The sequence below is a fragment of the Periplaneta americana genome, chromosome 16 (genome assembly GCF_040183065.1).
Source record: "Periplaneta americana isolate PAMFEO1 chromosome 16, P.americana_PAMFEO1_priV1, whole genome shotgun sequence".
Lineage (NCBI taxonomy): Eukaryota > Metazoa > Arthropoda > Insecta > Blattodea > Blattidae > Periplaneta > Periplaneta americana.
The window spans coordinates 180,332,411-180,347,228 of record NC_091132.1 but is presented as its reverse complement, the minus strand read 5'-3'; the positions used below and the strand labels follow the sequence as shown (position 1 = coordinate 180,347,228).

General features: G+C 34.2%; 1 protein-coding gene across 2 annotated transcripts in view; it reads left to right on the top strand.

Moving 5' to 3' along the window:
- LOC138692132 (zinc finger protein 665-like) overlaps nt 1-14,818 on the top strand; it is a 36,480-nt gene that overhangs the window by 2,707 nt on the left and 18,955 nt on the right. For both annotated transcript variants that reach the window (XM_069815113.1, XM_069815114.1), the window contains exon 2: nt 6,682-6,779. In XM_069815113.1, the coding sequence (XP_069671214.1) occupies nt 6,687-6,779 (93 nt within the window). In that variant the 5' untranslated portion in view covers nt 6,682-6,686. The remainder of the gene's footprint in view (nt 1-6,681; nt 6,780-14,818) is intronic.

The following is a 14,818-nucleotide window of genomic DNA, read 5'->3' as shown; positions in this document are numbered from 1 at the left end:
AATGTAAAGCTGAAAAAAAAATAGCGAATTTTTCATCAAGTCATATTAAGTGGCATTCATGTCGGCAGTAGACCCACTGGCTACATAATATGTTTATATTATGATACTAACTGTGAACTTGAATTTGTACTTGTCAAAGTTTCTTTCTTAACGTATGCATAATCTTTGTTCTGAGGTATCAGTTCCATAGCCTCAAACATTACAAACATTTTTCTTCATTGGTTTACTTTACCTTTTTTGCTAATATGCTTTAAAAAGCACCGAATAAAATATCCTTTGATTCATTAATCATATTCACTATAGTTGATTCACTTTAAATTGATGGCATTTCAGCCGAAAAGAGAAATCAAAACCAAAACAGGAACAACTTAGCCTTATAACCTCAAATAACAATACAAATTACTCTTAAGGAACCCGCAGGTTCATTGCTGCCATACATAAGCCCGCCATTGGTCCCTATCCTGTGCAAGATTAATCCAGTTTCTATCATCATATCCTACCTCCCTCCAAAGCATTTTAATATTATCCTCCCATCTACATCTCGGCCTCCCAAAAAGTTGTTTCCCCTCCGGTCTCCCAACTAACATTCTATATGCATTTCTGGATTCGTCCATACGTGCTACATGCCCTGCCCATCTCAAACGTCTGGATTTAATGTTCCTAATTATGTCAGGTGAAGAATACAATGCGTGCAGTTCTGCGTTGTGTAACTTTCTCCATTCTCCTGTAACTTCATCCCTCTTAGCCCCAAATATTTTCCTAAGAACCTTATTCTCAAACACGCTTAACCTATGTTCCTCTCTCAAAGTGAGAGTTTATTTTAATTTAGCACATTTGCCTTCTTTAATTGTAGGTAGAAAATTCACCACAGTCCCTTCTATGATATTAGTTTACGTCCTCTGGTAGCTAGTAGATAAATATAATTGAATACAACCCAGTATAGTAAGAAATAAATAAATAATAAAATTAAAATGTTTATTTAGTGTAAAGTGTGCATAAGTTCCATTTATTTGTTGCATAATATGTTGCAGGTATAATTATAAAACTGTTTTAATTTTAATGTGAAGAGAAATCAGCATGTTAACATAACCTGTTTGCATTAACATTTTAAGTTGAGAACGAAGGCTATTTTGAGATTTAATAAAGAAGAATATATTTAGGATAGACTTCAGAACACGATTACCATCCTTACTTGTAGGTAGAAAATTCACCACAGTCTCTCCTATGAAATGTAGCCTACATAGGTTAGGCCTACCGTATATATTTTCCCTTCGTAGATAGTCGATAAATACAATTCAATACAACTCAGTATCATAATAAATAAGTTAATTAAAATACAATTGAAAGTGCGGGGTATCATACGTGACATTATGCTTAATTATGAGTATAATTGCGGATATAGAAATATGAGGTAAATACAGTAAACATAACCTATAATTCCTATATGGTATCATAACGTAATTATGGAATGACGGGGCATTGAAGAACATCAAAATTAGACAGAAATGGTTATATTATATAACTGGTTCTTAATTTGAACTGAGTACATTAAGTATTCCTGATATTTTCCGGAAATGCTTTATCAGTGTCCATAACTAGTAGCATATATGTGAAGATTTCTCAACACAAATGCTTTCTTTCGCTGTAAAAAAATTATTCAGCAATATATTTATACATATATTAATACAGTGGTCTGTAATTTGAATAATTGTGCTATCACATTCACGTTCGACATGACAACATAACCTTGTAAATCTGGTTGCTTTGAGGTCGCCTTATTGCAATACAGCTGTCGTTTAGTCAAGTGTCCGAAGACCAATAAAGCATCACTTATAAAGCAACTAGGCCAAGAAATAATGGGGGTAGGGTGGCCAGTTCCTGTTCCCTTCCATTGCATACGTCACTGATTACTAGCGCTGAGGTAGTTCTTGTGATTTCAATTTATTTTTTGTGGAAATGCATTTGATCCTATAAACAAGGCATAATAAAAGTCTAAATTAACCAAACTAATTCCTATATGCAAAGAATATATGCGCTAGTTTAGTCCTAGTAACATATTTAACTAATCAGACTTCAGATTGAAGTACTGTATGAAACGAATAAATGCAATTGATATGTAGACAAATTGCCTTTACAAGTCGTCATACATAACGTTATGCTTAATTATAATTGCATAATTGCGAATGTAGAAATAAAGTAGTGATAGAGTAAACATAACCTATAATTTTAAAACATCAAAATATACGTGCGATGCAACTGAAAATTATTGATTCATGCATAAATGAATGTGCAAGAATTTCGTAATGAAGCATGCTTCATTTCATTTAATTACAATATTAGGTACTGTAACAGTAATGAAAATATACGGTATAATTTTTTGGTAATATACTATCATATCTCGTTTTTAGTTCTAATTGTGTATATTATCAAATATGTATTATTTTCAATGCGAATGCGACTCTGCTGTACCCAAAAATAATAATTTCATGTGGGGATCGAGCAAATATTGCCCTCACTGGGTTCAAACTGTAGGCATATTCCGCGAATGTTGTGTATATTATCAAAATGTATTATTTTCAATGCGAATGCGACTCTGCTGTACCCAAAAATAATAATTTCATGTCGGGGATCGAGCAAATATTGCCCTCACTGGGTTCAAACTGCAGACATATACCGCGAATGCGACTCTGGTGTAGCCTTCTTAAACTACGTCAATAATTCCATAAATGAAACCGTTAGCCTTCTGTTATTTCCGTCATCCTTTTGAGTCACATAGTACTTCCTGTCCAAAGAGTGTAAATTCCATTCTTATTTTCATGCGTGCAAGAACGACCTAAGCAGGGACCGCTAAACTTTACCATTGCCAATGGGTTATAATATTGAATATATTATCATTCTAGATTGGTTACGGTATATTATATTACTTGACTATAAGTACCGATATTTTACTGTTACTGGTCTTGTAAGAAGTATTGCCTCGAACTATGGTATCGAACTGACTGATTCGCTATATTGGATCTAGTTCAATTATGGGTGTTAGATCTTCCAAATAGTCATAAACTGTTAAGACTTGAATATTCTTGTACAGTACCCGGCTACCCACTATTATTGTTTATCGGTGTATGATTGTTGCTGGGGCTGGATCTTTGCATATTAGTTATTGTAACCAGATACAAAATCCCGTTGAGCATGTGTGGGAAAATCTCGACTCCAAATTCAGAGAATGGCAACTGAAGAACAAACAGGATCTGAAGGATTCTCTCTTAGAAGAATGGAATAAAATTCCGCCTTCCAAGATTACAAATTTGGTGACATCAATCTTAAGACGTCTCACAAGAGTTGTGAGAAAAAAAAAGGAAAATCCTACCAAGTATCAATTTCTGTTAACTGATGAAGAATGGGACCTTAATTTGTAACTGTACGAACACTTTTTGTTTTTGTGTGTTTAGTTTTTTTTTAGAGAAGAAATTATTTTCTATTAACAGGATTGGTCCTGATTAATCATGTGCATATAAATTTGTTAGTTATGTTAATACGTGTATAGAAAAAAGAAATTGTTGCTTTTACTAAACCTCGCATATAAATCTATTTAGTTAAAATATTTTGGTGTATGAAGACCTTCTACACTCACTGTATGTATATTTACTCATTTGTTTGTTTTATTCGCTATTTTTGGATTACCGGTGCAGAATAATATAAATCCCATATAGGGTGTCTTAAAACTCATACACTGCAATTTTTAAGGGTGAAATTTGGTATCTATCCACTACACACGCGACAGAAAACGTACTTAAATAATTTTTACATTCCTCGGCCTCATATCACTTAGATAATTCCTTCAATTAAAACCCGTAACACACTTGCAGATTTTTCGCCAGCGAGAAATATGTTGCGAGAAAATAAAAAAAAATTGATAACATGGATTCAAATGGACGTCCACACATTGGAAGAGATTCTCGCTCAAGGCAAAAACCTCGCGCGAGTTCCTCGCTGAAATCGGTAGCTCAGCGAATTTTCGTGACACATTTATCATAGATGTTTGACATTTATACTCTTTATGACGATTGAATGTAGAAAAAGATATCACAGGTGGCGATGAATTGTATTGTTTTTATTTGAAAATGAGGAAAGATGGCTGATAATTGCAGTCAGGAACTTATCGAACTTGTACGATGTCACCCGTAGGCCTATTTATATGATACACGGGATGAAAACTGTAAAAACACGAAACTTAAAGAAGAAATCTGGAGACAACTATCAGATTATCTGAAAATAAATAAGGCTATATTTTATTTTTATGAAATTTAATAGTATTGATTAAACATTTGAAATAATGTATCTATATGTCTTAACAGTTTACGTAATATTAATCGGAATATAGCAAAGAATTCTCTATCATAAATGGCAAAAAAACTGTGGTCCATTGAACCTGAAATAACGCCTAAACCTATCATCATTCAAATCGAAACCAGTGTCCAAAACTCGCCCTTATTTTCGTAATATACAATGTGATTTTCAGATATTTCTGGCTTTAATTTTAGGACTAATTCTTCTTTTCGTGAACAAGACATGTTCATGTAACTCCATTTCCTCATCTTCTGAATACTAAGAATTCAACATTGCGTTCGTACGTAATTTGTAAAGTGCGACAATATATTTACAGGTTATATATTTAAGTACGACAATATACGTAAATACATAACCTATAATACACTCAGGGACAAAAAAAAACGGACACTTCTATATTTGCTTGTATTTTGTTGCCAATTATTTCAAAATGAAACAAAACCCGTTTAAACAAAATAATGTTTCATTTAGCACCTTATACGACAACATTTGAAAAAAAAAATCTCTGATCAGAAAATTTACAAAAAATTACAAAGGGCGTATAACTATGGCATCGTTTGGTCTAACTGTTTTTTCATTTTATGACGCCTTAAACATTAAAAACTCTTTTTAGTAACGGGTATTACCCCCTCTGGTTTGAATAACTGCATCCATACGTCTTGCCATGCTCTCAATTTGGTTAGCAATGTCTTCTTGAGGAATAAGTTCCCATTCTTCGCCAAGTCCTCGCCTCAACTCTTGTAACGATTCTGGTCTCGGTCATCTATTCTTAACACGCTGTCCCAGCATATCCCACACGTGTTCAATTGGATTCATGTCTGGACTCCTTGCTGGCCATGGAAGAACATGGATTCCCACTTCTTGGAGATAATCTCCGACCACATGGGCAATATGCGGCCGTGCATTATCATGCATTAAAACAAAATTATCGCCTACAAATTGGCCAAATGGCACAACATGATCAGCCAAACATTCATTTATATACCCATCAGCTGTTAGTCTTCCATTTTCAACAAAAACAAAATCTTTACGAGCATCCGTACACACCCCTGCCCAAACCATCACTCCACCACCTCCGTACGGCACATTCTCGGAAATGCAACACTGTGAAAATCGTTCTCCCCTCCTTCTCCAAACTCTTTCACGTCCATCAGGTGAGCACAGATTGAAACGGGACTCATCGGTGAACAGAACACAGCTCCACTGTCCATTTCTCCAATCCCTGTGATTATTTGCAAAACGCAGTCATTCAACTCGATGCATCCTGAGAAGTCTGGGACCAGTTGCAGGTCTACTTGATATCAGTCCACTTTCTTTCAACCTCCTTCTAACTGTTTTGGCCGAAATTGGGCGCCCATGCATGTTAACAAATTGCTGGGCTACACTAGTAGCTGGCAGGTTGAGCTCTCTAAGAACTCTCAACACCATATACCTGTCTTCATTTGGATTTGTAGCTCTTGGACGACCCGAACCTGGTCTTCTGGTATATTCCAGGGTCTCTCTATACCGTTTTATGGCATCATGGGTTGTGCTTCTAGCCATATTCATAACATTTGCAATGTAACGTACACTGCGTCCATCATCGTAAAGGGCTACAGCTCGAGCCACATCTTCAGGTCGCATCTTGTTTTAAGACAAATGTTACAACCCCACTTAAACTTAGAAAATGTAAAAATTAAGAAATAACGAATGATAACGATAATGAAGCACAAAATGGTTGAGACAAAATTGTTATAACTGAGACTCCGAAAGCAAAATTGGAATATTTGGTTGTAATGGCTTGTTCATAAAACAAAAAACAATCAACAATGTATACACGTCTCCATAACAACAGATGGCTACCATAATATTGTATGAGAAGATAATGTTTTGCAAAATACCAGCAAATATTAAAGTGTCCGGTTTTTTTTTGTCCCTGAGTGTATTTCCCCCAACGAGTGATTACTATAATCAGATAAATGCTTTCCGCATGAAGGCAGTGCATAGATGATCATAGCGAGGTGTGATCTGTGATAGCGAGAACTCGCCAAGCGTGTGGAGGAAGGCTCTTTGCCTCTTTCTCGCAACACATGTCTCGCTAGCGAAAACTGTTCAAGTGTGTTACGGGCCTAAGGAGGCTAAACCCTTTTTTTTTTCAATGGAATGTGTCGCATGCATATAGTCTTGAACAATTGGTTTTTAGTTGCAGTGACATATATTTTCCGCGTAAATATCTACTATATTCATATGGATCGTAACATAGTACTCCATGTTCGCGGTACAGGCTCACGAGATAAGACGTTTTCCCATCAGCTTACGATCTGTAAATTGATGTCAGTTTCTTAATTCTTTCAGTTACGATGGATGTGATCAAGGTGGAACTCGAGGTCAACCCACTGCCTCTAGAAAGAAGTGACGTCACAGCTGACGAAGAGAAGAAACCTATATTAGAGGTATATTATAAGCCCTTACTATCTGTTTTATGTATGCGACATTTATATAAATATAAGTTTACCTTACGACAAAAAGTGCTCATCCCTCAAATTTATATTCAATGGACTTAATGAAACAAAAATAAATCTTGGAAATTCTCGTCTTCCTTGTCACCATAGCACATCTTGTACATATCTTTCATGAATAAGGCATTTGAGATATGATCAGAGTTCTTTTTGTTATGTTTTATTTAACGACGCTCGCAACTGCAGAGGTTATATCAGCGTCGCTAGATGTGCCGGAATTTTGTACCGCAGTTCTTTTAAATGCCAGTAATTCTACTGACATGAGCCTATCGCATTTAAGCACACTTAAACGCCATCGACCTATCTCGGGATCGAACCCGCAACCTTGGGCATAGAAGGCCAGTGCTATACCGATTCGCCAACCAAGCCGACTTCATCAGAGTTCTTAATTTAACATATTGTTTACATGAAGCTTTATTCAAACTTTCTTTCATAAACCTTTCTCACTTTTTAATATTTTACGGATCGAATTCATAGTCGTCACCTATAAAATGAGGAAATACTTAAGTAATGAGCATTTCCTTAGCACTTATTTCAGATCTATTGCAGAGACGCTACTCATTCATATGCCCTGAGCATTCCCTTGACATCGAAAGAAATATGGCAACATGGCTAGACGTGAGCGCTTTCCTACATTCAATTGTTTTCCAGCGCCTTCAAATTGTTCAATCGGCATTATTGCCATACACAAATACAGAAGTAAATATTATATAGCTAAAATTATACAAGATGTCCAGAAAGCATTTTACATTAAAGAAAGAAGTGAGCTAAGATAACTAGTTATGAAATATGGAGATATCGTCGAAAGTAAAGAAAATTGATAATTGTTCTCTCCAAAAGAAGAAATTGACATGGAATAAAATTGCAGTTTAGTTTAATGCAAACTCCGGAAATATTCCTGTAAGTAAATCATTTTAATTTTTTTTTCAGTTATTTTTATGCTAAACAAAGTGGAAGTGATATAATTATGCAAATTCTAACAGCTTATTCCTTGGGTAGGATACAAACAAAAATGCAAATAACACTTTGTTGGGACGTGAATACTTTTGGGAAAAAAATGCCACTTAAATCTATATGAAATGCTGGTGTATCATAAAATCTCAAAGCAACCAGTACTTTCAGCAGTGGCGAAATCGGTAAGCCTCATGGTTGTATTATGAATTTAAATGAGAGACACCAGAATATTCACAACAGTGTTCTTGTCGAAACGGTATCTCCTCTTAAATTGCTGATCATTATACATCTCTAAAGGGTTTTCCATATCTCTGATATACCTTTTGCTTGCCGAAACTCATTTTCATTTTAATTACAGAACTCAATAAATTAAATTAAATCATAATCATCATCTATTGTATACCGAATCAGCTGATTACAATGCATATTAGGAAACACTTGAGTAAGCTAACAAGCTACCTTTTTTGAATAAGTGTTCACTTCAGTGACACTTATGAATTGGAAATTATTATAAGCAACTGCTTAAGTGTTTCCTTACAATAAGTGTTGACTATGACTTCGGCCCTACATGTCTGATGCAATACTCAGTTATAAACTAAGCCATATTCTAAGTAAAGTTCATTTTGACATCTGTAGCATGCGTATGGTGCATGCATGTATAGCTACTTAGCTTCTCGTTTTCAACATTTGTCCTCATATCACGAAATAGATACTCGCTCACAACACCATACCACACTCTCCATTCCTAAACACAGAACATCCTTCTACTCTTCATCTTTCACAGTCTCTACACCTCATCTCTGGAACTCTCTACCACAACATATCAGAGACTGTCGGATATTGTCTAGTTTAAAAAATAAATTAAAATCGCACTTTTTCAATTCAGATTCCTTTCAGTTATAAGCTCTTTTCTCTGCGATAGTTTTTTAAAAATATAGGCTATATATATATATATATATATATATATATATATATATATATATATATATATATATATATATATATATATATATATATCTTTCCTTCCTTTCGCCTCTTTGTTCTCTTTATCAGCCGATGAATTTATTATCATTGCCTTTTTATCGTAGATTTTAATTAATATTCGTATTTCTTTTTTTTTCATCATTATTATATTACATTCCATTTTGTTATATTCTACCTTACGTTTTCCATATTAATTATTTGTACTAAATGAATTGCTTTTACTATATTCCAATGTATTTTACTTTATTTTTTTCTATTTTTGTATTATTTTCATGTTGCTTAATGTCGATTTCATTATGCTATTATTATTATTATTATTATTATTATTATTATTATTATTATTATTATTATTTTATTTTATTTTTTTTTTTGTAATATTTTAGCATTCTTTTCTTTAAATTTTTGTTAAATTTTTAACTGCTTGTATACTTCGTCACCTGGTAGAGCGTAAGAGAAGGCCCTATGGTCTTAACTCTGCCGGTATAAATAGTTATTATTATTATTATTATTATTATTATTATTATTATTATTATTATTATTTGAATTAACTCCTTTCCTAAAATATAATAGTATTAATTGTTGTAAACTAATCAGTGTAATCTATGTTCTTTATTTTATTGTTATCTCTATTATGTAATGTGCACCATATTTGTTCATTTTATTTCATTATTTGTGTCACTGTCCTGGACTTTTATTGGCCTATGGCTGTTGTCCAGCACATAAATATCAATAAATAAATAAATAATAATAATTATTATAATTAATATTATTATTTTATTGTTATTATTATTTGCATTAACTCCTTTCCTAAAATATAATAGTATTAATTCTTGTAAACTAATCAGTGTAATCTATGTTCTTTATTTTATTGTTATCTCTATTATGTAATGTGTACCATAGTTGTTCATTTTATTTCATTATTTGTATCACTGTGCTGGACTTTTATTGGCCTATGGCTGTTGTCCAGCAAATAAATATCAATAAATAATAATAATAATAATTATTATTATTATTATTATTATTATTATTATTATTATTATTATTATTATTATTATTATTATTCAGCAGATGTGCCTTCAACATCAACTCTCAACCTCTTTAGTTACCTAAATGTGTATAATTTTTTTCTTTGTGGTTTTTCTAAAATAAAACGTATTTTGTAAACTTTTTACGGGATCGACACTTCATACGCTGGCTTGCAATGTAACTTATAAGATTAATATAAGATTACCAGAGTTGATCTGTGATTTTGTGGTTGATCATTTTGGTGCGTATGTAAAATATAATTAGCCTACATTTTTCACCACACATTTAGTTGTGAAGTAGTTGCAGTAGGATAGTATAGAAGGTCGGGTAACTTAGCAGTATATTAATTATTAGCGATAGCTTCTTTTCTTGATATTCAGAAATTAGTATTCGCTAACTTGTTGTCTTCATAAGGCATGAGGTATAGGCTTGGTTGAATTTGGTAATGTTTTATGTTCAGTGCGATTCTCTTTCATAAGTGGCATTTGTTCACTGGCCTGCCACGGCCAACATTTGTGATAATTTGTATTTTTTTATCAAATTTAATGGATTGAACGTAGAGTTAAATTGAAATCACCACTTGATTTATGTCAGTTTTCTAATGCATTTTAGTACCTACGTGATTCGTTTAACATTAAATAAAATTGACCTCACTCCACTACAGCGGCCATATTTTGTTATTGTGCTTTTTCGCATAAGGGACTCCTCCCAGGTAATATCATTCTCTGTTCAGATTGTTGATTATTTTGTTGAAGTGGGGAATTGGGTTCTCTCGTGAGCAGGGTTGGGATGTTTAAAATAAAAGTTTTTAAACAAAGTGTTCAAAATTGTTTAAAACACCATCTATTAATTAAAACATGTTTCAACATAACATTTAAAATCAGTATCATGACATTAATTTTTAAACCAACAGAGATCTCTGTTTTTTTTGTCTGTGTTAATAATATACAGTGTTTAAAACATCATCATCAAAGCAAGTTTTTTAAGATATTACTTACAAGCTCCTTCTCACGTTCTCTGTTCTTTTTATTTTATCCTAATTGAAGGGTTCAGAGCCATAGTGGGCCAAGCGCCATTTGTTAAAAACGGAGAAAGCAAGGGTTAAAGTTAAGTGAAAACCATAGTTCAATGAAGATTGACATATCATTGAGTTTTAATGTGTATACTTCATATTGCTTGCTGCATGTTTCCATTGAGTTGTGGTAATAATTTCATTTTAACCTTTGTTTTTTATGGTTTTAGTAAATGGCGCTTGGCCCACTATGGTTCTGAACCCTTCAATACTTTTGTATGTAAAATCATGTTCGCCTTCTATTCAGCCTTTATAAAATTTACAGTGGTGCTCTTGACTTTATGGAGCCTAACTTTGACTTTTTCCAAACAAACGTTTGTATTAATTAGTATCTTTTTTTTTTTTTTTTTTTTTTTGGATATACAGAACAAATCATCTTAATGCTCGTATCTGCATATGGGACTACTGCCTAATCTTTTTTACTTTTCTACAAACCTAAGTTAAAATTTCAAAATGAGACACTGAACTATCTAATAAAACGATGAAAGAGTAATGGAACCGAGAAAAATTCTCTCCGGCACCGGTATTTGAACCCGGGTTTTCAGCTCTACGTGCTGATGCTTTATCCACTAAGCCACACCGGATACAACTCCGACGCCGGTTAGAATTGTCTCAGATTAAGCTCCATCTCTTGGGTTCCCTCTAGTGGCCGCCCTCTGCACTACGTCATAGATGTCTATGAACGCAGGACCAAAGTCCACATATGTGCTGAGGTGCACTCGTTATGAGTGACTAGTTGGCCGGGATCCGACGGAATAAGCGCCGCTTTAAATCACGAAGTGATTTACGCATATCATATATATTATTTTAATGTACCGAAGTACACATCAAATCCCGGCACCAGAGAGAATTTTTCTCCGTTCCATTACTCTTTCATCGTATGATGACGCAGAATATCTGCATGGAAATATCATATATACTTCGGTACATTAAAATAATATATATCTAATAAAAGTTCAACACACAAGATAAGAATTTTTTCTCTTGTTCCACAGATGTAAAATTATTTTCGTATTCATTTTATGCCCTTTCTAATGTGTTGTTTTGGAAGATGACTCCTATCATGCGCGTATGTAATGAAGAAGCAGGTAATTCATGTTTGGAATTAACTCTTTTAATAAGTTATGCCCCTTTCCTTAATTTTCATTACGTTATAGGTTAAATTCAACAACGTGGGTATGTGCAAAGACGTTACGACAATCAAGAAAGTGCAATTACATCTCAGTGTACCTTTGTAATGTGGTGAAAACTAAAAAATTAGAAAAATTATGCATTAATAAAGCATCGGAAGAATATTGTATCCGTTACACGATACTGAATGGTAAATTAAGCTATCTGAAAATAATTTTGCTATTATAAGATTTCTCACTAAGGCCCGTTACACACTTGAAGAGATGTTGCTAGCGAGAAAGAATCGAAGAGGTTATTTTTATGATTGTGGTAATCAATGGTTAGGGGAAATAATACAAGTTATGTATTTTAGTGTATTGTCGTACTTTACAAATTATGTATGAACGCCACTAGTTGAATCTGAATCTTCAGATGATGACGAAATGCAGTTATATGAACATAGTTTGTTACTTACTTACTGGCTTTTAAGGAACCCGAAGGTTCATTGCCGCCCTCACATAAGCCCGCCGTTGGTCCCTATCCTGAGCAAGATGAATCCAGTCTCTACCATCATATCCCACCTCCCTCATATCCATTTTAATATTATTCTCCCATGTACGTCTCGGCCTCCCCAAAGGTCTTTTTCCCTCTGGCCTCCCAACTAACACTCTATATACATTTCTGGATTCGCCCATACGTGCTACACGCCCTGCCCATTTCAAAGTCTGGATTTAATGTTCCTAATTATGTCAGGTGAAGGATGCAATGCGTGCAGCTCTGCATTGTGTAACTTTCTCCATTATCCTGTAGCTTCATCCCTTTTAGCCCCAAATATTTTCCTAAGAACCTTATTCTCAAAAACCCTCAATCTGTGTTCCTCTCTCAAAGTGAGAGTCCAAGTTTCACAGCCATAAAGAACAACCGGTAATATAACTGTTTTATAAATTCTGTCAGATTTTTTGACAGCAGACTAGATGACAAAAGCTTTTCAACCCAATAATAACACGCATTTCCCATATTTATTCTGCGTTTAATTTCCTCCCATGTTCACTTATATTTGTTACAATTGCTCCAAGATATATGAATCTTTCCACCACTTCCAAGGATAAATCTCCAACTTTTATAGTTCCATTTCGTACAATATTCTGATCACGCGACATAATCATATATTTAGTCTTTTTGGGATTTACTTCCAACCCTATCTCTTTACTTGCTTCAAGTAGAATTTCCGCGTTTTCCCTTATCGTTTGTGGATTTTCTCCTAACATATTCACATCATCCGCATAGACAAGAAGCTGATGTATCCCGTTCAATTCCAAACCCTCTGTGTTATCCTGGACTTTCCTAATGGCATATTCTAGAGCGAAGTTAAAAAGTAAAGGTGATAGTGCATCTCCTTGCTTTAGCGTACAGTGAATTGGAAAAGCATCAGATAGAAACCTGCCTATACGGACTCTGCTGTAAGTTTCACTAAGACACATTTTAATTAATCGAACTAGTTTCTTGGGAATACCAAATTCAGTAAGAATATTATATAAAACATCTCTATTAACCGAGTCATACGCCTTTTATAAATCTATGAATAACTGATGCACTGTACCCTTATACTCCCATTTTTTCTCCAATATCTGTCGAATACAAAAAATCTGATCAATAGTCGATCTATTACGCCTGAAACCACACTGATGATCCCCAATAACTTCATCTACATATGATGTTAATCTTCTCAAAAGGATATTCGACAAAATTTTGTACGACGTCAACAAAAGTGATATTCCATATAGTTACTACAGTTAGTCTTGTCCCCCTTCTTGAACATAGTTTGTTAACGAAAAGAAAATGTAAGCCTAAAATTAAAGCCAGAAAAATCTGGATAAGACGTCACATTTTATCTCACGAATATAATGGCAAGTTTCGACATTTATTTCGGAGTTGGATGATGCTATGTATGGGTTGCATTTAAAGTGAATGGACTTCACTAGGGTTGCCAGATTTTAGATACACCGAGGAGGGGCATACTTTCTTCTTTATGTACATCACTTACGTTTTGTAAAAAAAAAAAAAAAAAAAAAAGGAATAAAAATCATCCGTCTGCGTGCAGTTGAAGTAACTAATAAGAATCTCAATTTTAATAAGAGATCGTACTGTGAAAAACAATATTTATCTGGCTAACTTAAATTATTACTTTGTACTTACACATCTCGCATCTTTCTGAAGGACTTGTGACAATAATATGTTATGCCTAATTATTAAGGTAATGACTTAACAGTAGTTCTGTCTCATGTATGTCCCAAGCTGTTTGTTTTTAATAATTGTAAAGTACAAATTCCAAAAGATGGCATCACATATCACGAAATGCATTAAATTTCAATGTTTATTAATTAGTTACATGGCTGTCTAGTCAAGAAGCTGTAAAATATTTGGGAATATTATTAGACACGAAACTTACATGGAATGCACATATAACTCGTATTGTGATACTAACCTCTTCTAGAATTCTTGGTTAATAGACGTTCACAAATTGGATTGGATTGTGCAATGCTTCTCTACACCTCGCTTGTACGACCTCTTTTAACTTATGCAGGCCAGTGTGGGGGACTGCAAATAACACTCACATGCATCGCCTACAAGTTCTCCAGAACAGTCCACACTTGTGGAGTAACGGTCAGCGCGTCTGACCACGAAACCAGGTGGCCCGAGTTCGAATCCCGGTCGGGGCAAGTTACCTGGTTGAGGTTTTTTCTGGGGTTTTCCCTCAACTCATTATGAGCAAATGCTGGGTAACTTTCGGTGCTGGACCTCGGACTCACCGGCATTATCACCTTCA